This window comes from Corvus brachyrhynchos, unplaced genomic scaffold, assembly GCF_000691975.1.
Source record: "Corvus brachyrhynchos isolate BGI_N302 unplaced genomic scaffold, ASM69197v1 scaffold162, whole genome shotgun sequence".
In the NCBI taxonomy this organism is placed as follows: Eukaryota; Metazoa; Chordata; class Aves; order Passeriformes; family Corvidae; genus Corvus; species Corvus brachyrhynchos.
In genome coordinates, this window is record NW_008236696.1 from 6,263,446 (window position 1) to 6,282,417 (window position 18,972).

The 18,972-nt window shown below is 56.6% G+C and overlaps 3 protein-coding genes across 5 annotated transcripts in view; 2 read left to right on the forward strand and 1 right to left on the reverse strand.

Moving 5' to 3' along the window:
- The window catches only part of LOC108444851 (collagen alpha-1(I) chain-like), a 5,281-nt gene extending 5,143 nt beyond the window's left edge, over positions 1-138 (forward strand). The window contains exon 3 of the mRNA XM_017726842.1: positions 132-138. Within this exon, the coding sequence (XP_017582331.1) occupies positions 132-138 (7 nt within the window). The remainder of the gene's footprint in view (positions 1-131) is intronic.
- Positions 38-7,794, forward strand: LOC108444881 (mucin-4-like). Of its 3 annotated transcripts, none has more exons than XM_017727028.1 (11): positions 38-1,868; positions 2,528-2,667; positions 2,959-3,123; positions 3,397-3,552; positions 4,041-4,171; positions 5,035-5,123; positions 5,541-5,720; positions 6,139-6,291; positions 6,503-6,622; positions 6,929-6,970; positions 7,095-7,794. In XM_017727028.1, the coding sequence occupies exons 1-11, from the start codon at positions 227-229 to the stop codon at positions 7,109-7,111; spliced, it is 2,835 nt and encodes a 944-aa protein (XP_017582517.1). In that variant the 5' UTR covers positions 38-226; the 3' UTR covers positions 7,112-7,794. The 3 variants fall into 3 exon arrangements, with proteins under 3 accessions (XP_017582517.1, XP_017582518.1, XP_017582519.1); XM_017727029.1 differs by having other exon boundaries at positions 38-1,196; XM_017727030.1 differs by having other exon boundaries at positions 38-605.
- A 475-nt stretch (positions 7,795-8,269) lies between these two features.
- Positions 8,270-18,967, reverse strand: MUC4 (mucin 4, cell surface associated; the record flags this gene model as incomplete). The annotated part of the gene is made up of 27 exons (XM_017726843.1): positions 8,270-8,738; positions 8,960-9,057; positions 9,141-9,178; positions 10,048-10,221; positions 10,307-10,475; positions 10,684-10,883; positions 11,172-11,236; positions 11,538-11,611; positions 11,704-11,886; positions 12,464-12,562; positions 12,642-12,801; positions 12,899-13,077; positions 13,167-13,301; positions 13,688-13,924; positions 14,129-14,230; positions 14,420-14,590; positions 14,836-14,914; positions 15,623-15,825; positions 16,023-16,142; positions 16,240-16,383; positions 16,476-16,652; positions 16,959-17,047; positions 17,280-17,410; positions 17,543-17,698; positions 17,777-17,941; positions 18,131-18,270; positions 18,580-18,967. Coding segments are annotated over 27 exons (3,933 nt in total), but the record flags the coding sequence as incomplete, so codon positions are not given.
- Between the last annotated feature and the right edge of the window lie 5 nt (positions 18,968-18,972).

Below are 18,972 nucleotides of genomic sequence, written 5' to 3' on the forward strand. Positions count from 1 at the left end.
CTTGTGCTCCCCGTCCGTTATCGCCTCTCCCAGGGATGTGGTGGCAGCACCTTCTGTGTCAAGGGGTGATGAGGCAGGACCCATCTCATCTGCAGCCCCTGGTCCTGACAGTCTGTTCCCAGCCTCTCCAGATGGTGAAACTCGCCCAGAGCTTGGTCTGGTGCAGGGGACTGAGAGTGCAGGGGATGTGGCACAGGCAGGAAACCCAGAGAGTGGAAGTCCCCATATGGAGACAAATCCTTCAGCTGTCAGCCCTCAGCAGGATCAACTGCCTGATGCAGGTTCCTCATCTGGTTCAGCCTCTCCCAGTGGTGATGTTGCAGCACCCTCTCTTTCCGATCCATCCAGCCTGGGTGCACTCGAAGGAGCAGGCAGTGTTGCTGAAGGTGCTCAGCCCTCCCTGGGTGCTGGCACTGGCGTCCTTCCTGCTGCAGAAGAAGGGGCAAGTGAAGTGGTTGGTGGTGGAGGGTCTGCAGGGCAGTCCCAAGCTCCTACCGGAATGGGACCAGCTGGTTCAGAAACCCTTGATGGAGAAACAGGAGATGCATTGCAGTCTGCATCCTCTTCCTCGTCTGCAGAGGAGTCTTCATTACCTGGGAGGACAGGTGAGGCTGCTGGTGAAACAAGCCTTCCTGGAGCTGCTGGAGCTGGTGGTGACTTGAACACAAGCTTGGAGGCTGCTGGCTCTCAGGAAGCATCTGTATCTGCCCCTGGCACCCAAAGTGGTGCCAGTACTGAACTTTCTGATGGAAAACTGAGCAAAGTCGATGTGGTGGAGGTGCCTGGAGGAGCCTTGGTGAATGGGGAACCTTCCCCTGGTGCCAGCCTGGTCCCAGTGGCTCCAGACAACAATGGCGTTTCCAATGGCATGACCACCTCAGTGGCTGCTTCTCTGCTTCTCCCTGGACATGGGCTGAGCTCAGGGCTGGCACCTAATGGGGACCCCAACTCTGCCCCTGGCACCCAGAGTGGGAGCAGGCCCCTGCTGCCAGTGTCACCAGGTGGGCTGTCAGAAGAAGCTGGAGGTGCTCAGTCGTGGTCTCTTGAAGATGAGGTGGCCTCAGGCATGCCGGCACCTTTGGGAGAAGCTTCCCCTCATGCTCCCATATCCCCCAACGCTGCCCCCGTGCTGCCTTCTGCCCCACAGAGAGGAAATTCTGCAGAGGGGGTGTCTGCCAGCCCTGGGCTTTTGGCACGTGAGTCAATAGTGGGGTCCCCTGCAGGTGGAGAGGGAGAGCTGGGGGCTGCTGTGCCAGGGGGCCCTGCCTTGGTCCTGCCTCCCCCCCAGCCAGGAAGCCCCGGAGCCCCCTCTGGGGATGCTGACAGCCCTGTTCCTGGAGAAGCGAGTGCTGTGCTCCATGGAATGATGGCAGTGCAAGGGGATGTAACCCGTCTGCTTCCCAGTGCTGCTGGATCCGGGGCACATATGGAGACTCACTCCCCACCTGGAGGGAGTCCAGGGCTCCCTGGCCTTCCTCCCGCTGGCATCACTGCTGGCAGTCCCGGAGCAAAAACCCTGGGGCCAGGACCTGCTGGTGGCTCATCACCCGCTGCCCTGCAGCCATTCCTGGGCAGGGAGCTGACCACCAGCCTGGCAAACAGAGCCCCTGCCACGTCTGGGTCGAGCCTTTCTGGAGCCTTCCCAGGCCAGGGGGGATCCCAGGGCGGGTTCCCAGCCACTGCACACCCTGCCACACCCTGCAGCCCGACCCTCGCCGGCCCAGCCCCACCAGCCCCCGTGCCCAGGGGCAGGGAGGTGCTTCCCAGGCCAGGAGCAGCCACTGTCACCTCCCGCGCATCATCCCCCGTGGTTCCAGCTCCACCAGGAGGGCCAGCAGCTGTCCCAGCCCTGCTGCCCAGTCCCGCAGGTATGTGATGCTCGCAGAGCAGCCTGGGTGTGACTAACGCATCCAGTTTCCTGACGGACCATCCTCAGGGACATTCAGTGCCCAGAAAACAAGGGATCTATTTGAAGACAGGACTCTGGGGGAGACACAGCATGAGGAGCCCCTGCACATGAGCTTGCACTGTTGGCAGGGTGAGCCTGCCTTCAATACAGTCCCATCAGCTGGAAAACCCATTCCCTCCAAGTGTTTTTTTTTTAACAGACATAAATAGGGAACTGGAGGCTGTAAAATCTCTAGAAAGAGCTGTGGGTGTTTAATTCTGTACTGTCCCCTGGCACAATCCTTGTATGATGTTCTTCCCGTCCTAATGGCAGTGTCCCAACAGGGCTGGTTGAAGCAGGGAACACTTACCACAAAGGCCATCGTAGCAGGTTTAGGGCAGCTGTGTTTGAGTAAGGCAGTGAAAGGGGTGGGAACAAGCTCCCGCGCAGGAAGGTGACATGCAGAGTGTCCCTGGAGGCTACTGGCAGTGTCGCCCATCCTTCTGCTGCCCAGGCTGTGTCGCAGTGGAAGCAAAATAATTTCAGCCCTTTAAAATTTTTGACACAGACCAAAGGCTTTGCTGTAAACGTGGTTTGGTTTTACTGTTTGTTTCTTTGTTTCTTTGTTTTCTTTTCCAGTTCCAGCTGTGCCCCTCTATGGGTATGGGGCAAGGGAAAATGATCAGGAGTACGTGGAAAGGAGAGTGGATTTTAATTCTCCGCTTTTCAAGCCTGAGACTGGATTCCCATTTGGGAAGACCCTGCGCAGCTCTCTCTATGTGAGTCTACTTGGGCTTGACTCATTGGGCAAGCAGCCATCACCCAAAAACCTGGGAGAGGCACCAGGGACCAGGTGCCTGGGATGGGACTCTTGCAGGGCTGAAGCTACTGGGATGCCGCTGTGGTCTATTTGCAGCAGGAGGTGACTTTGTGGCCGTTTCAGCAGTGGCAGGCGGTGGCTTTCCTTGGGCGTTGCTCAAAATGGACTTGGAAATGGGAGGGCTGCCAGCCCCATGCCAGGGACTGCTGCTGGTCCTGATCTCACCTGACGGAGGGATCCCTCTGCTCAGTTTACAGACAATGGACAGATCATTTTCCCAGCCTCGGACAACAGCGTCCTCACGTACCCCAACCCTCCTCCCAGCGGCTTCAATGGCCATGAAGAGGTTCCCATGATCGCCGTGTTTTGGGACAATGCTGACTTCTCCAGAGGTGTTGGCACCACGTTTTACCAGGTGAGTGAAGCCACGTGGGTGCATGATTGCACGAAACACCTTTCGATTATAAACTCATCCCCTATTCTGTGGATGCCTCTTGAGATGTTTAATTAATGGAGCTCGTGAACAGTTTTTCCCTTTTCTGAGCCAAATCTAAGAGCTGTTGGTGCTGTGTCACCTCTTGAGCCATCCAAATCCCGTCCAGCACCTTGGTTACAGGGGTCTGTGTGTGACCCCAGTCTAGGCCTACTACTGGGAGCTAAAGCAGACTTGTTTGTTCCCAACCCACAGGAGTTCTCCACCCTCAACACGGCCAAGCCTCCGTTCGTCCGTGACGTGGAAGCGAAGGTCCGGCGGTACCTGAGGTCCTCCTACTCTGCAGTCTGGACCCTGAAAATCACCTGGGAGAAGGCACCTGTCTATGCAGCAAGGACTGACACCCGGAAGGTAAGGGACTGGTGGAACACAGGCGCTGTTGAGTAGTCAGAAATCCCCAAGACCACAGTCAGTGACCTTCTCTGTGCCTGAAAATAAGAACCAGTTTTATGACAGAGGCCAGTCTTGAAGAATTTTGCCAAAAAGACCTGGGCTGTGCCCATGTTTTGGTGGTTTTTAGGTTTTTTGAGGGATATCTTTAGTAGAACTTCTCCCATTCCATAAAACCTTTCTCTTTAATGTGGTGGGAGTTTATTGCACACCAGAAACGCTGTTTTTCAGAGGCATAAAATTGGGTGAATTTGAAGCTTTTCATGGAACAGCTTCAAAGTAAAACCATCACATTTTCCATGCAAAATGTGAACCAGCCTTGGCTGTGTTTGCCTCGTTTCCCTCCAGACTTCAGTTCTGCTGTTTCCCAGTGAGCACTGACCTACACTCCAATTTTAAACCCCACATCTTCACTCACTTTCTTACCTGTCTGCAACACTTCTCCCCAGACAATCACATACCAGGCTGTCCTGACCACCGATGGCTTCAGGTCGTACATCCTGATGCTGTACCAGGACGGAGGCATGCAGTGGGATTACACCAGGCTCACTTCCACCAATGTGCTCATCGGCTACACCAGGTACAGCAGCTCAGCACCCCATCCCTGCCTCCTCTGAGCACTGGGTTGCATCCCACCCACAGCTCTGGCTGGTTGAATCCTTCCCCCATGTCCCAAGGAGTGCCCTACAAGGATGAGGACAGCCCAGAGGGGGTCTGTATGTCCATACAGCCTTAGCATATAGGGGCCTCACAAACAAATTTGCCCTACTAGGGACTGGATCACTCTGCAGCATGCTGTCTTGCTGGGCTGTGCTTGTTTTAAGATCCACAAATTCCTCTGGAGTCCTGGGCCCCCAGCATCCTGGCGGTTTGGGTGGAAGGAGTGGGAAACAGGGGATGTTTGTTGAACTTTGCACCAGCCGAGGGAAGGGATTTCTGTGCTTGGCCGGAGCAGTTGCTTCCTGCCTCCTTGCATTATGTCTTGCCCTGTACACGCTGTCTCCAGGGTTTTCCCATCAGCTGCTTGCTGCAGCTGGGCAAGGAAAAGGTGGCCAGGATGGGAAGTGCAGGCGGCACAGGCGTGTGTGTGTGTGTGTGTGTGTGTGTATGACCACTCATGGGTTTCTGCTCCAAATCACCCAGCAAAATGCTGGAAACCATGGAAGCAGCTCGTGGGGGTTTTCAGATGTCTGTGGGCTCAGCCCCTGATGCAGCAGGAGTGTTTGCAGCACCCAAAAAGAACTGCACCCTATGTAGAGGAGGAAGCCAGCTGGGGCAGCTCATGCCTTTGCCCTCTTGTCCCCAGAGCTGCCATGTGGGTGCTGCAATCCCACTGGCACGGGAACAGGATGGCTGAAGGGCAGGCTGGGGCTGGGACTGAGGCTGGGATAATCCCACCTGGGAAGAGCAACCCCTGATTTTTCCTCTTTCCTCTTCACTCAGTGGGGATGGCTTTTACCACAACGATGACCTGACTAAGAGACCTCCAGCTGCCAAATATCGCCCTGACCAGTTCAGGGGCTACAACACAGGTAGTGCCACAGAGCCGGGGTGGGTTTGCAAGGAGGAGGATAATCCCAGGGAATGAAATCCAGCCTGCCACTATGGCGAGGCTCTCACTGAATTCACCAATGCCAGGCTTTCCCTCCCAAGCACATAAAACTTGCTTCCCCTGGATACCAGCTATGCCCTGAGGCTGAAACATTCGTGCTGTGCCCATGGACACTTTTTGTCCCAACGGCTCTATCCAAAGGCTTTCTTCTTTGGCAGGAGCCTCTCCCCCCGTTTCCCTGCTGTTGAGTGGCTGTTGAGCATGGGGTCCCATGACTAAGAGGCAACATGGGCTTAGCTTCCAGCATCAGCATCATGTGACTCTCAGCTTGAGACAAAACAGCCCCTGTGGTCCCCTGGGTCAGACATGACAGCTCATGGTTTCTCTCCCTGCTCAGACCTCCGTGGATTGTGGATTTACAAGCTGGAGAGCCGCGTGGGCTACAACTACCGGCTGAAGTGTCTGGCATGGACGGGGCAGCAGCAGGAGCCCAGGATATGGAGCCAGGGCCTGCCCACCTGCCCTTGCTCCCTGCAGCAAGGGCAGCAGGACCCACGCTTCAAGAGCAGCCGTGGAGGCAAGTGGACATGCTGCTTCCTCACTCTCCTCATCCCCAAGCTGTCCCTCCCCACCTTCCCTGCGAGAGTGCTGGGGTCCCACTTGGCAGGGTGGGCAGGTGACCCTAAGGAAAAGAAGAGGGGGACTGGCCTACCCTTCAGAGACAGGAAAAGCAAGGAGGATTGAGGGCTGACCTGTTCCTGTCTTATTAGACTGGCCAGAGTTGGTCTGACCTGCATAGGGATGCTGGGGACCAGGGTCTCATCCTGGGGGACCACTCGGATGGTCTCCATCAGATCGTCCAAACCCCTCTAGCACCGTGGGTGATTTGGTGAGAGTGGTGGATAACAAGGAGCCAGCTCTGGCCTGATTCTTGCCCCGAGGCAGGTGTGCTGGCCAGGCAGAGCAGCCAAAGGCTCACTGCTGCCCCATTGCAGGCAGGTGGGGTGCCCGTGTCTCCATGCTGCACTCGGCCTCCCCCAACCAGCACGGCGCCGGCGTCCGCTGCCTGTACGACAGCCAGAACCAGCTCATCGAGGGGCGGCAGGAGAGGTACTGGAGGTTCTTCAGGCAGGCGTCACCCTACCGTGGTAAGCACAGCCAGCCTTGGCATCTCTTGGCTGAGGCTGGCATTGTTGTAGCCTGTAAATAATTTTAATCTCTATGCCAACCTGTTTCCTGACATGCTGTTTTACTTGGAGGGCGTGTGGAGCTGCCAAAAGCCAAGGAAAACCTCACCTGTAACCAGCCCATCTCCCCCTCCTCTTCCCTTCAGCCCCTCACTCTCCTTTTTGCCTCCAGACCAGGAGCTGAAGCTGTACGACTGGTGCTGTAACCGGGCGGGCAGTGCCCAGCTCTGCGCCCACTACAGTGAGAAGAGGCCGAAGATTGGCTGTGACGGATACCAGTCCCCCAGCATGGGTGGGTTTGCAGCTCACGTGCACTGGGGTGATGCTGTCTTGGTGCCCAGGGTTGGGAGGGGACTGGGAATGTCCCAGCCTCCCTGTGGTTAAGGCAGCAAGAGCCCTGGGCAGATGGGGGAAGGGTTTTGGGTTGCCCATGTGCAGGTTGTGCCATGCCCTGGGCTGTGCAGGGTTGTAGGGGCATCTCCTTCAGCAGATAACCACCAGCATAGTCTGGAGGTGATGGCACTGGGAGGGGAGGAGGAGCACAGCAAATGTGGTTACGGTGTAAGCTGATGTGGAGCTTTCTTGCAACCCTCAACAGATTCCTTGGAGGAGGCAGAGAATGACTCGGATGAGCAGATAGGTGAGCAGGATTGTGGGGTCTCCTTTCCCTCTGTCCATGTGCCCCTGCAAGAAAATGCCCTGGGAGCTCCCAGCTTGCCCCACAGGGAGAAGGTGGCTGAGCAAATCTCATTTCTTCTTTGCAGACGGAGAGGACAAGTAACTGGGAGGTTGCACACCCACAGCACGTTCTGGGCCATGGCTGATCCTCTAAGTCCTTTGATCTGCTCTTCTCTCATGTCCCACCCAGAACCCATCACCCCTGCCCACTACGCAGGGCAGCTCACTTGGCCAGTGCCTGCAGTTGCCTGCCCTGGCACAAGTTCACGTTTCTAACCCAGACTTGTCCCAAGGATTCAGTTGCTTTAGTCGCCCTTTCCCAGCTGCAGCTGAGGGGCAGAACTGCTGGGGAGGTGGGCAAGTACCCCCCACTACACACACCACCCTTGTCCTTCCTACATCCCACTGTGCTCCCACGCTGCAGGGTGAGGCTGGACCCCTGGCACCCAGGGAAAGGGTTTAAACACCACGTGTGGGTTGACTGTGGCCAAGCCCTTAAATGCCAGGGTGCACCAGGCTCGTCCTGTGAGCCTGTCCTGTCTTGTCCCCCACTTCTGTTTCCCAGCCATCCCTCCCTGAAGTGTTCCCCCAGCCCCTGTGCTCAGGAGAAGGGACAATCCTCCAGATCAAGCCAGAATCAGATCAGTACGTCTGCTGGGTGTGTGAGGGCAAAATGCAACCCCATGATCAGAAATGTTGGGAGAAAAATAATTTTTTGTGTGTAAGAAAGCATCTTCCTTTCTTAAAAAAAAAAAATCATTGTCAAATCCTGTTTGTTCAATAAGACCTTGGAAGCATTTGAGCATCACTGATCCTTCAGCAGCCATGTCCTCTCCCAAAGTGGGGTGGGAAGCAGTGACGGGGCAGGCTTGGAGCAGCAGGATTACAGGATACTTCTGTCCTTGGATTTAGTGCTGGAGATGCAGATAAGCCAGGGTCTAGGGCAGTGAATGGGGTGGGAGTTGGAGGTCTGATGGGGTCTGATACACCCTCCTTGGATCAACATCTCCTAATCACAGGGTTGAAGGGCTGTGGGATGTTTGTGGAGACCAGAGCCCGACCTGCATGATCTGAGCCACTGTAAGCAGTATCCATGAAAGCAGTGTGAAGAGACTTGTAGCTTTGTAGCGAAAATGAGGGGATGAAGCAACCAAAAAATCTACATCCATTTTCACTTTGGTTCTGTGCATGGGACCAGCAGAAAGCAGGGACTTGAAGGCTCGACGACAGTGAAGCAGGGTTGGAGCAGGGACCCATGAGGTGCAGATAATTGAACAGCAAGCCAACATTTTTGGTTTATTCTATTTGGTTCCTAAGGGGTTACAATCACTGCATTGCCCCACCTGACCCTGCTCTCAGGGGCTCTGCAGGGTCTGGTTATATCACACTAGTGCATACCCTGGTGCAGAAACATTTAAGGATGGTCCCTGTTGTCTCTGCAGGTAGTCAGGGGAAAGTGAAATTCTGCTTTGGTCACCCCACATAAACCCACATTTTTCATTCAAAAAAGCACTTCCTCCAGAGTGAATCCTCCCACAGCCCAAAAGGCAGCTGCCTGTCCCCTGCTTCCATGTGTTGCTGCTGCTGCAGACCTTGACAGCAAGCAGTGGAGCAGGCAGCAGCATCTGGCTTCTCTGTGAGCCTGGAGGTGCCAGAACAGGACCAGTGGCAGGTTAGGGCTGCTGGGGGGGCTGGCTGGGAGGCATAACGTGGGGTCTCTGGATTCTTATCTGTAAAGGAGGGACAGGCCATGCTGTCAGTGTGGCACTGGCTCTGTGCCTAGCGACGAGTTCAGACAGTGGCACAGATCCCAGTGCTGGCCAAAGCATCCGTGATGCTTCAGGATGAGGCACAGCTCCTGAGCACCTGTGAGGCACAGGGCCAGTATTCCATCCCCAGCCCGAAGTTCCCCACCCCAACACCCCATGGAGACAGTAACCCCAGGGCAGACCTGGACTGAGGGGTCAATGGCCTGGAGCTGCAGTTTCCAATGCCGTTCCAGGGAGTGGGAGAGGGTGGGCTCTGCTTGCTCTCCTGCCATCGTTAAAGCTGGAGCAGGGAAGATGAGCAGAGCTTGAGGACTGGGGTGAAGCAGAGCCATGGTAGGGGGAGTTTTACAGGCATGTACTCACAGGAAAAGGGTCGTGTCCTCCACAAGGTCTCCTTGGCCCTGAGAGAGGGGACAGAAAAGGAACAACAGGTTAGCAGAGGCTGGGAAAACGCCTGCCTGATCCTGGTGTCTGAGTCAGATGGCAAAGGGGAGCAGTGACTGACTGCAGGGGTAAGATGGGGCTGTAAGAGGAGGAAAAGCCCCAGTTGTTGTGCACACACAATTTCTTTCCTTGCCACAAGTGCAAATGAACAGAGGATCTTCCCGGAGATCCCTGGCTCCAGGGCTGGCAGGGAGCTGGGAGCATGGGCAGGACACAGCTCTGACCAGAGCCATGGGCTTGGGGGTCTAAGCTTCCCCTGAGTGTGGATTGCCACTGCAGGACCAAGGGCTGGGGAGCGGGGAAGGAGATGCTGGTGTTTCCACCCCAGCCTTGCACTTTGCCATTCTTCTGCTAACTCCCTGCTCTGCAGAAGAGCAAGGTCCAATCGTGAAACGACTTCTTCCTCACTCCAGGCCAGCTCTTTCCAGACCCATGTGAATTGCAGTGGAAATAATTTGGGTGGCATTCAAATTAAAATTAAATAGAAAGCCAGTCTGTAACCGAGTACTGGGTGGGATGAGGAAGAAATGCAAACATTCCCTAACATGGGGGAAAAAAGGAAAGCTAATGAGCTAATGTTCAACCCACTGATGCTATCGCACCCCCCCTCCCCCATCCCCCCCGAGCAGCAGATGCCTGGGAAAGGGGCTGTAAGATGTTAAAAGGTCACCCAACCCTTCCCCCAGGGCAGGGCCCCCCTCCCCAAACCAGAGTTCTACCAGTGGTGGATCTTTCAAATGTGGATTTTCGATCAGTTTTTCTCTCTGACACCCAACCTGCCACACGCCCAGCACCCTCCCCTGTGCAGGTCCAGCCCACGGCTCACCCCTGGTGCTGGCGGCGGTGCTGGCGGCAGAGGTGCAGGGCCAGGCAGGCGATGGCAAACAGGAGGCAGAGCAGAGCCAGGGCTCCCAGCAGGATGCCGAGAAAGGCAGCCAGGCTGATGGCCAGCCACTCGCACTGGGTGCCAGCCGGGGAGTAGATGGAGAAGGGCAGGCAGCTGTGGATGGGGAGGGAGGAGCAGTGATGCCATGGGGAGAAGCAGCTGTGCAGGGTGGCCTCGTCCCCCCCAGGGCTGCTGCTACCTGCACGTGGGCCCCTCGGGCAGGTGCTGGCACTGGCCACCATGCTGGCAATAGCCCATCTTGCACAGGGAGATGCAGACAAAGCCGATGGTCCCCATGTAGTGGAGCCGATAGCCTTTGTAGCCATACAGAGAGCAGGGGAAATAGTCCCTCAGCTCGTCCACTGTCACTGGTGAGGGAAAGCACATGGGTTCAGCCTTGCAGCGACACCTCTTGATGCTTCCCCAAGTCTCCCCAAGCTGGATCCATGCCTGGGGTTGGGGGGCTGCCCACGTGCCTCCCCCATGAGTGTGAACCAATCGCCAGGGTTATGGGGACAATGGGGACAGTGGGGTAATCCTCTTGCACTCCCCAGCTCAGTGCCAGGAGCAACTCACGCTTCACCAGGTCAGTGATGTTGTCCTGGTGCAGGCGCTGGAAGAGGAGCCCCGTGCCTGCCTCCCGTCGCCCCCGCCGCGCGTTGAAGGCGCTGGTGATGGCCGCGGGCAGCTCCTCGTTCAGGAAGCGGATGACGGTGCCGCGGCTGTCATAGGCAAACTCGGCCACCACCACAAAGGTGAAGCCATCGCTGTCTGTCCTGCAGAGAAAAGAGAGGGCTGCTGGCAGAGCTGCTGCTGCCTCACAGAGTGACTGAGCCTCACCGTGCCTCAGTATCCCCATTTGCGTGATGGTAAAGAAGGGATGAGGCAGGAATGGAAGGTGCCAACTGGCTGGTGTCTCCAAGGGTTTACTAGCATGAGGGCTGGAAAAACAGATTCTGAGCTGGGGGAAAATGCCCTTTGTGCACCAAACTCCCCGGGCCCATGCTCAGCCCTGCTCCACCAGATCCTTGGAGTGGTCACGGGCTGCTTCACATCTAACTCACGTCTGGGTAATGTTGGTGTTGCTCTGGAAAGCCTTTACCTCCAGGGAGTCCAGGATGGCTGAGACCTGCAGCGGGGGGAGGAAGAAGGCATTAGGGGAGGGCAGAATGACACCAGGATGGGGAAAGGTTGATGAGTGTTGTGGGCATGGTGGCCAAGCCCCAAGGGTTGCTCTGGCCTTTGGTTCATTTGCTGGGGACGTGGCACATGGCCACAGCTGCAGTCATAATCGTGCACTTGGTGCTTCCTCCCCTTATGCCCAGAGATCCCGTGGGAGGGCATACAGAGGCATGGGCACCCCAAGCTGCCACATTTCCCAGTATGCCAGTGTGTCCCCTGCTCTGAGCCCATCCCCTCCAGTAACATACAGTGCTGTTGACTTCCTCAGCAGTGGTGTTTTGCAGCGTCTTGATCCTCATCTGGATGCTTCTCCGAGGGAGATCTGCTGGGGGAAAGCCACAGAGGTGGCTCTGGCATCCCAGGACCAGGGTGAGTGGGGTTGGGTTTCACCCCGTGCAGGGCACAGGTACCCACCTGAGCTGGGCAGTGGCCGAAAATCCCCCCCTGCCACCAGGCAGCGCTGGTCGGTGAAAGCCGGAGGGCAGGCGCAGGTAGGGGCACAGGTGATGGGGTGAAGGTGGCAGTGTCCCCCGTTGCTGCAGTAGCCCTCAGGGCAGGAGTGGTAGCCACAGGCTGAGCCACAGCCTGGCCTCTCACCTGTGGGACGGAGAGCATGGTAAGGTATGAACCTGGCTGCAGGGCAGAGCCCCAGCTCACTGAGCCATCCACAGCTGATCCGTAAGGCCTTTTTTCCAAGTTTTGTTTTGTTTTTCTTTCTTTGTGTTAGGAGTTTTAGTACAAATTCAAGGAAAAGCCCCACTCTCCCTCCTCCCAGCTGGAGCCATTTGCTCTTCTTAAATCCCAGACTGATGCATTAGAACAAGAGCAAAAGCCATCAACCCAACCCCACCACAGCAATCTTAAAACAGAGCTTGATTTAGCCCCCAACTTCCGCATGTGCATTTGAACTTTGCTGGGATGAGAATTTTTCTCAAGGAGAAAAATTGCATGGGAAAAATCTCCCTTCCCAGTGGATTAGTGAGATCTGTGGCCTGGGAACATGAGTGGTAGCTGGACTCTGGTCCCTTCTGTTAATGACAGTAAGGGTTTGGGCACAGAGCTCAGCCAGCTCTCCCTCTCCTCTCTGGCCAGCCTGGGTCCGTCAGGAACTCTCTCCACAGAGCCTGGTGGTGATGAGGACAAGGACCATGCCTGCCAGGGACCCCATACTCACCCTGCTCACTGGCCAGGCAGGAGCAGATGTAGCTGCCCACGGTGTTGGTGCAGGTGCTGTTCCCTGGGCACTCCGTCCCCTGCGCACACTCATCGATATCTGCCGAGGCAATGCACTATGGCACCGGGACAAACGCCTCGGCTGGGGTCCCAGTGGCTGTGGTGTGAGCCCTTGTCACCTGAGCAGTGCTGTCCATCCCCTGTCAGGCCAGCTGGGCAGGGGCCACAGCCACTGAAAGGGTCACATCCCACACCGGGGAAGCATCCCTGGGCGCAGGGGTCTGGAGGGTCCTGGCAGGAGGGACCCGAGTAGCCACTCTCACATCTGCAGGCTGCCAGCTGGGAAGGGGATGGTGACACTGGCTTAGGGAATGTGAGGAGGGTGAGTGGACAGAGAAGACAGCCAGCACAGCTGGCGTGGGGACAGGCACACTACCTGCAGGGAAGACTCCCTGACAGTGACAGTGTTGCTGTAGTCACACTCCTGGCTCCTGCTGCATCTGCAAAGGGTGAAGCGGAGCTGGAGGAGTGCAGAGATGTTGTTGGACCCAACAGCCTCCAGGTTGATGGTGAATGGGGCTATCCCGTGGGGTTCCCATATCAGGGTGCCATTCTCTGCCAGGAGGAGAGATGCCAGTTAGAGGTGGCAGAAGAATTCCTTCCCATTCCTTCCCATCCCAGCTGCTCCATCTCTCCTTCCTTACCCGATATGTTGAGCTCTGGTGAGAGATGGGGAATGAAGCGTGCACCTGCCCCCAAGGCCTGGTACTGCCTTCTGACCCTCTCTGTCCTGAAGGCTGTGATTGATGGGTCACCGGTGATGACGGGAGGGAAGGCATCTGAGGAAAGAGCAGCCCAGCACACAAGTGGCCGTATCACCCCTTGGCTCTGAGTCCCCCCCAGTGAGGACGGGACCCCAGGCAGAACTTGTCATGGCTTCCCACCAACAAGGCCCTTATGTTGCACAGCATGGTGGCATCTCCCAGGTTTGGAGACAAGCCAGAAATGCAGTTCCAGGAAATGCAGTTCCAAAATCTTGGTGGCAACTGTCCTCCTGGTAGCATTTCCCAGGACCGGAGACAAGCCAGCTGGGCAGTGCAAATCCAAGATCTTGGTGACTTCTCTCCTGTCTCATATGAAGCAAGAGAGCCCAGGAAAGGAGCAGGGCACTGCCCAGTTACATCCAAGCCATGCCCTCTCGGAGGTGAGGATGTGTTCCACTTACTGAGTGCTGTCTTCCTCTGCTGGAAGTCGGCTGCAAGGCTCTGGGTGGCCAGGCCCAGGGTCAAGTTCCCTGTGCTCAGCGAATCGTAGATGCACTCCTTGCTGCCGTGACACTGCGAGGCTGCCAGCTGGTACTGGCTTTCATTCTCCTGCCGCAGCCGAGACAAGAAGAAGGGTGTGAAGTTCAGTGCTGCTGAGTCCAGAGGCTGAGCGAACAGGCTGTGCTCCCCAACAGCCCCTGCAAGAGAGCACACCATGTATACAGGCCATTTTAAGGTTTGTTGTATTTTAGGGTTCCTTTTCACAGAGCAGTGGGGACACCAAACACCTTCCCTTGGCACTGCGTTTGCTCAGGCAAGTGTTTAGGTATCTCAAGCCAAAGCATGGCCAGAAGGTGCAAGAAGGAGGGGATCATCAAGGGAGATCCTAAGCCCGGACTTACAGGTCATCCCATAGCTGTAGATCTTCTCCTCACTGCTGTTCACTGGGATGCTGGTACCATTTGGCATCTGGAAGTCATCTGTGGGGTCATGGTCCCACACACCTGGTGGAGCAGCACCAGAGGACTGGAATCCCCCCTGCCAGGGTTGACCTCCTCTCTGGTGCTGGCCAGTGTTTAGTTTACACCCAGGTGTCCCTGCCCTCACAAGCACAATTCCCCAGTTTTCTAGCCTACTTTAGAGTGGGAAGAGAATTTACACCCCGGCTCTGCGGCGGTGCCAGAAGCCCTCACCCAGGAGGCCCCTGGTGCTGTTTCGGTACCAGTCGGGCAGGCTGCAGACCACGCTGAGGATCCCAGAGGCAGCCGAGATGGAGACAGAGATGGCCCCATTGAAGACAGCCGTGACAGAGGAGGCGTTGATTAGCAGGACACCAGGGCTGTAGTAGACCTCATCACCCAGGTCTGCAAGAGAAGGAGAGCACAGAGGGAGAGTCCAGACAAGGCTGGGATCTGAAACGATGACCATGGATTCATGGAGGGAAGTGCTCCCCATCCACCCCACGCAAATCAGGGACAGGTGCAGGTGAGAGACGTTTGATGGATCTCAGGATGGCTGCCCTCGCACGGGGCAGGGCTGGTCCCAGGGGATGGGGACATCTCTGGTCCTCCCCACATACATTTAGCATTTAACAGCAGATCTTGCTCACCTTGGGAATAGGAAAACTGGACAGTTTCGTTGTTCAGGAGGACTTGGATGTCATCCTGGCTCCCCAAGGTCCACTCAACCTGAAAATCATGGTGGATGTCCCAGTCAGGCCCTCTGCTTTCCCTTCCTGCTGTCCCCCCATGCTGGGAACAATTAAATCCCATCCTCCTCCAGCCCATGAAGAGAGGCTCAGCCCTGGGGCCTGCGTTGGTGTGTTCTTCACCCCAGCAGACACACGACACAGCAGCTTTGATGTTTGCACAGAAGAGGACAGCCAGGTGCCCATCACCACTGGCAAGGGGCACACCCACGCCACCACCACTGCTCAGCTGACCTCGACAGCATGGAGAGCTGTGCTGGTGGGCTGCCAGCTCTGAGCCCCCTCCTCATGCTATTCAATGGCTGTTCCTGGTGACACCAGGACATTCTGCTTAATGAAACTAAACGGGTGTGGGGAGCAATTCTGCAAAGTCAGGAAGAGCAGTCGCTTGTACTAAAGTGTCAGGACAAAGAGTGTGCAATGAACAAGGTGAAGCAGACCATGTTCGTTCAGAGTCTCCAGCCCTTGCTGGCCCATTAGAAGGAGTTGTTAGACCTGTGCCTGGTGAATATTAGTCCATCCAACCACTATTAGTACTTTGTTGGAGTAGCGGGAGGTGGCAGGAAAAGGAGAGGGCATGCCCCTCAGGTCCCACCCACTTGTAGGTGATGCAGAGGTGATGCCCAGCTTGCCAGAGGGGTACCTCCCATTAGAGGCTCAGACTCATACCCAGGGCACTCCTACTCACTGTTGTGGTGGTGTTGGAGATGTACTGGGCAGCAAAGGCCACAAAGTTGGTGGCCTGGGCCATGCCAGTCTGTGCTGTGCGCCCTTGCAAAATGAAGCTGGTCTGGGCATCACTGGCCAGTAGCAGGACAAAGTCCCCGAGCCCATTGAAGGTGTAGGTGAGTCCATCCAGGGTGGTGATGTGAGGGTCCCCGAAGGCACCAGCTGAGGTCCAAAGGGGATGGAGCCGTTTTGGGGGGAGGAAGAAGAGCAAATGTTGGTGTCATTTCAGGGAGAAGAGCAGCCCCAGAGCTGTGGTGGCTCAGCAGCCCGCACTGGCATACTGCAAAGTGTGAGTAATGCATGGGGTCCATGCACAGCTCAGTGCCCTGGCACAGCAGAGGCAGAGCCTGGGGACTCACCGGGTGTGGGTGGCACGTATCCCTCACAGCCAACCCTCGGTCTCTTCTCAGCAAACCTGGCACAGAACAGGGGCTTCCCCACACGCCGGCAGCACCAGTCAAATGCTTCCAGCTCCTTGTCTGTGGAGGAAGGTGCTGGGGTGTGTCAGAGCCCTTGCTCTGCCTGTACTTGATGCTTGGGATATTTCAGGGTGAGGGAATGCCAGCTCCCACTTACCAGTGGCAGTGTGGAAGGGAAGGCTCCATGATCTCTCCTGCCAGCCTTCAAGCAAGCTCCCACCTTGGTACAGACATCGCACCCCAGCTCCAGCTGGGCTGGGGGATGCAGTGCGCAGCATCCTCACGGAGGTGTCTGCTGGGCCTGAAATAGTGGGGGGCATCACAGCTGTCCTCAGAGCAGGAAGGGACCATCCTCCCACTCTGCAGCTGGTCCTGGGGGGCTGTCCTTGGTACCTCTGCTCCAGTGGTAGCGGGGATCCAGCTCTGCCTGGGGCCGGGAGCAGGGGCAGGGTGGCAGCTGTCTGTTCCAGGTGGCCGGCGCTGGCTCTGTGTCCAGCCACGCCAGGCACTGCAGCCTGTAATTCACCCGGGAGCGACTGTCCAGTCTGTAAATCCACAGCCCGCGCACATCTGGGGCAGCAACCAGAGATCGGCACCGCTCAGCTGGGGTCTCACCTTGTGCTGAGGGATCCCGTGGGACAGCTGTCCCTGGCCACTGACCTCACACGAGGTCTCCAGGCTCCCTCTAGAGCCAGCGGGGCTGTGGCAAGCCACAGCAGGACAGGGGACACCCCCAGCCTGCTCTTGGTGGCCAGCTCTTGTCCAGTGGCTTTGCTGGCCCGTCACCTCCCAGGGATGGGTGCTGGGGTCACGCTCCCAGCACAGAGCACACAGCTCCCGCTTCCCCACCCGCCCGAGGACCCCCCAGTGCCGTACCGGAGTCGGTGCTGCTGTGCTGGTCTGGTCGGTACTTGGCAGCTGGTGGCTTCCGGGTCAGCTCATTGTTTTGGGCATAGCCATTGCCGCTGTGTGGAGAGATGAGGTTTGGGGTCATCCTTCCAACACAGCCCTCCTCCTCTCCCCATAGAGCAGCTGGGGTGGGAACTGCTGCAGTTTGCAAGAGAAAGTGTTTAAATGGGGTGGGGCTGCTCTGTGAGTGGCAGCTGGGCTCTCCTGGGGGTAATGCCTCGGACAGTCCCAACACAGTGCTGGAACAAATCCCTGCTGTCCCAAAACCCAGTGACACGTGTGCAGCACCTGGAGAAGCCGATCAGCACATTGGCTGCAGCCAGCTTGGTGTAGTCCCAGCGCATCCCACCATCCTGGTAGAGCAGCAGGGCGAAGGAGCGGTTCCCGTCGGTGGTGAGAACTGCCTGGTAGGTGCTCGTCTGGAGAAACCCAAGGCACCCCCTTAGCACCCCCAAAACCTCCCCTGCTCTCCCTGCAGCCCAGAATGAGGCGGTGAGACTTGAAACAGCCACCAACAGTCCTCTCTGTCACCTGGGTCCCCCGCTGCTCACCTGAGTGTCATCCCTCCGGGATGGGTATGCTGGAGCCTTTTCCCACGTCACCTTCAAGGTCCATTTTGCTACATAGGAGATTTTCAGGTATTTCTCAATCTTTGCTTCCACATCCTGCACAACGGGGTCTTGTGTAGAGCTGAGTGTAGAGTACTCCTGCCAGATGGCAAGAGAGAGAGTTAAATGAGTGAGCCAGGAACTGGATTCTCCCAGAACACCTCTGGTGGCCCTCACCTGGTACCAGGTGGTGCCAACACCCTTGGAAAAGTCTGCATCATCCCAAAAGACAGCCACCATTGGCAAGCTTTCCTGGCCAGTGAAGCCCCGGGGAGGGGGGTTGGGGTTGGATGGGACGTAGTTGTCCGTGGGTGGAAAAATGATCTGTCCGTTATCTGTAAACTAAGCAAAAGAACTTGTTATTTGCTGACTGGGATATGTTTTAGCCTCCATGGGTGAGCAGAAACCAACCATTTTGAATGTAAAAAAAAAGATATTCAGATGAAATTTGGTTTCTGCTCCATTTCATTGGGGGTTTTTTTACCAAAAAGGTGGCACATCCATTATGTGCTCACCAAGGGGGGCACTCACGTAGAGAGTATCTCGCAGCGACTTCCCAAAGGGAAATCCAATCTCTGGCTTGAACAGGGGTGAGTTGAAGTCCACCATCCTCCAGACATACTCTTGGTCCCCTCCTTCCATGCCAAAGGGGTAGAGTGAGGCCGCTGGCTCTGGCATGGGCAGGAGATCAACGGAAAAGGTGTAAAATCATTAATGTCTTTTTATCCATCCTGCAGTCAGGACAAACCTACCTGCTTGCTGCCAGGATGCTGTGCCTGTGCTCTGATGGATTGTAACCCAATTTTTAACCCACTTTTGGGATGCTCTCAAATGTCCAATTTTGCCTTTTCCCATGAATCTGGCAGCCCAATGTGCTACGCATATGAGATACCCTGGACCAGGCCTCATCCATCCCAGGGCTTGACTGGCTGAAAACCCCTTTCCTACTCTTGGCTTTGGGAAAAAGAAAATCTACTTACTGATAAGCTCATGGGGGGGTTGGGGCTCAGGGGCAGGATTTCTGTGCCCAGTGGTGGTGCGGGCAGATGTGCTTGGTGCTGTGGATGGTCCTCTCTGTGTCCCAAAGGGATGAGCCAGGGTGGTGGCAGGGCTGGTGGTGGCTGTTTGTCTCACTGGTGCCGTGGTTCCTGGGGCTGGGAGACTTCCCACCTCCTTGGCTGGGCTCACTGGGGCTGTAGATGCAATAGCTGTGGTGTTCCCTGCAGTGATGGCTGTGGTGCTGCCTGCAGCGGTGGCTGTGGCGTTCCCTGCAGCGGTGGCTGTGGTGCTGCCTGCAGCGGTGGCTGTGGCGTTCCCTGCAGCGGTGGCCGTGGTGTTTCCTGCAGTGGTGGCTGTGGTGTTTCCTGCAGCGG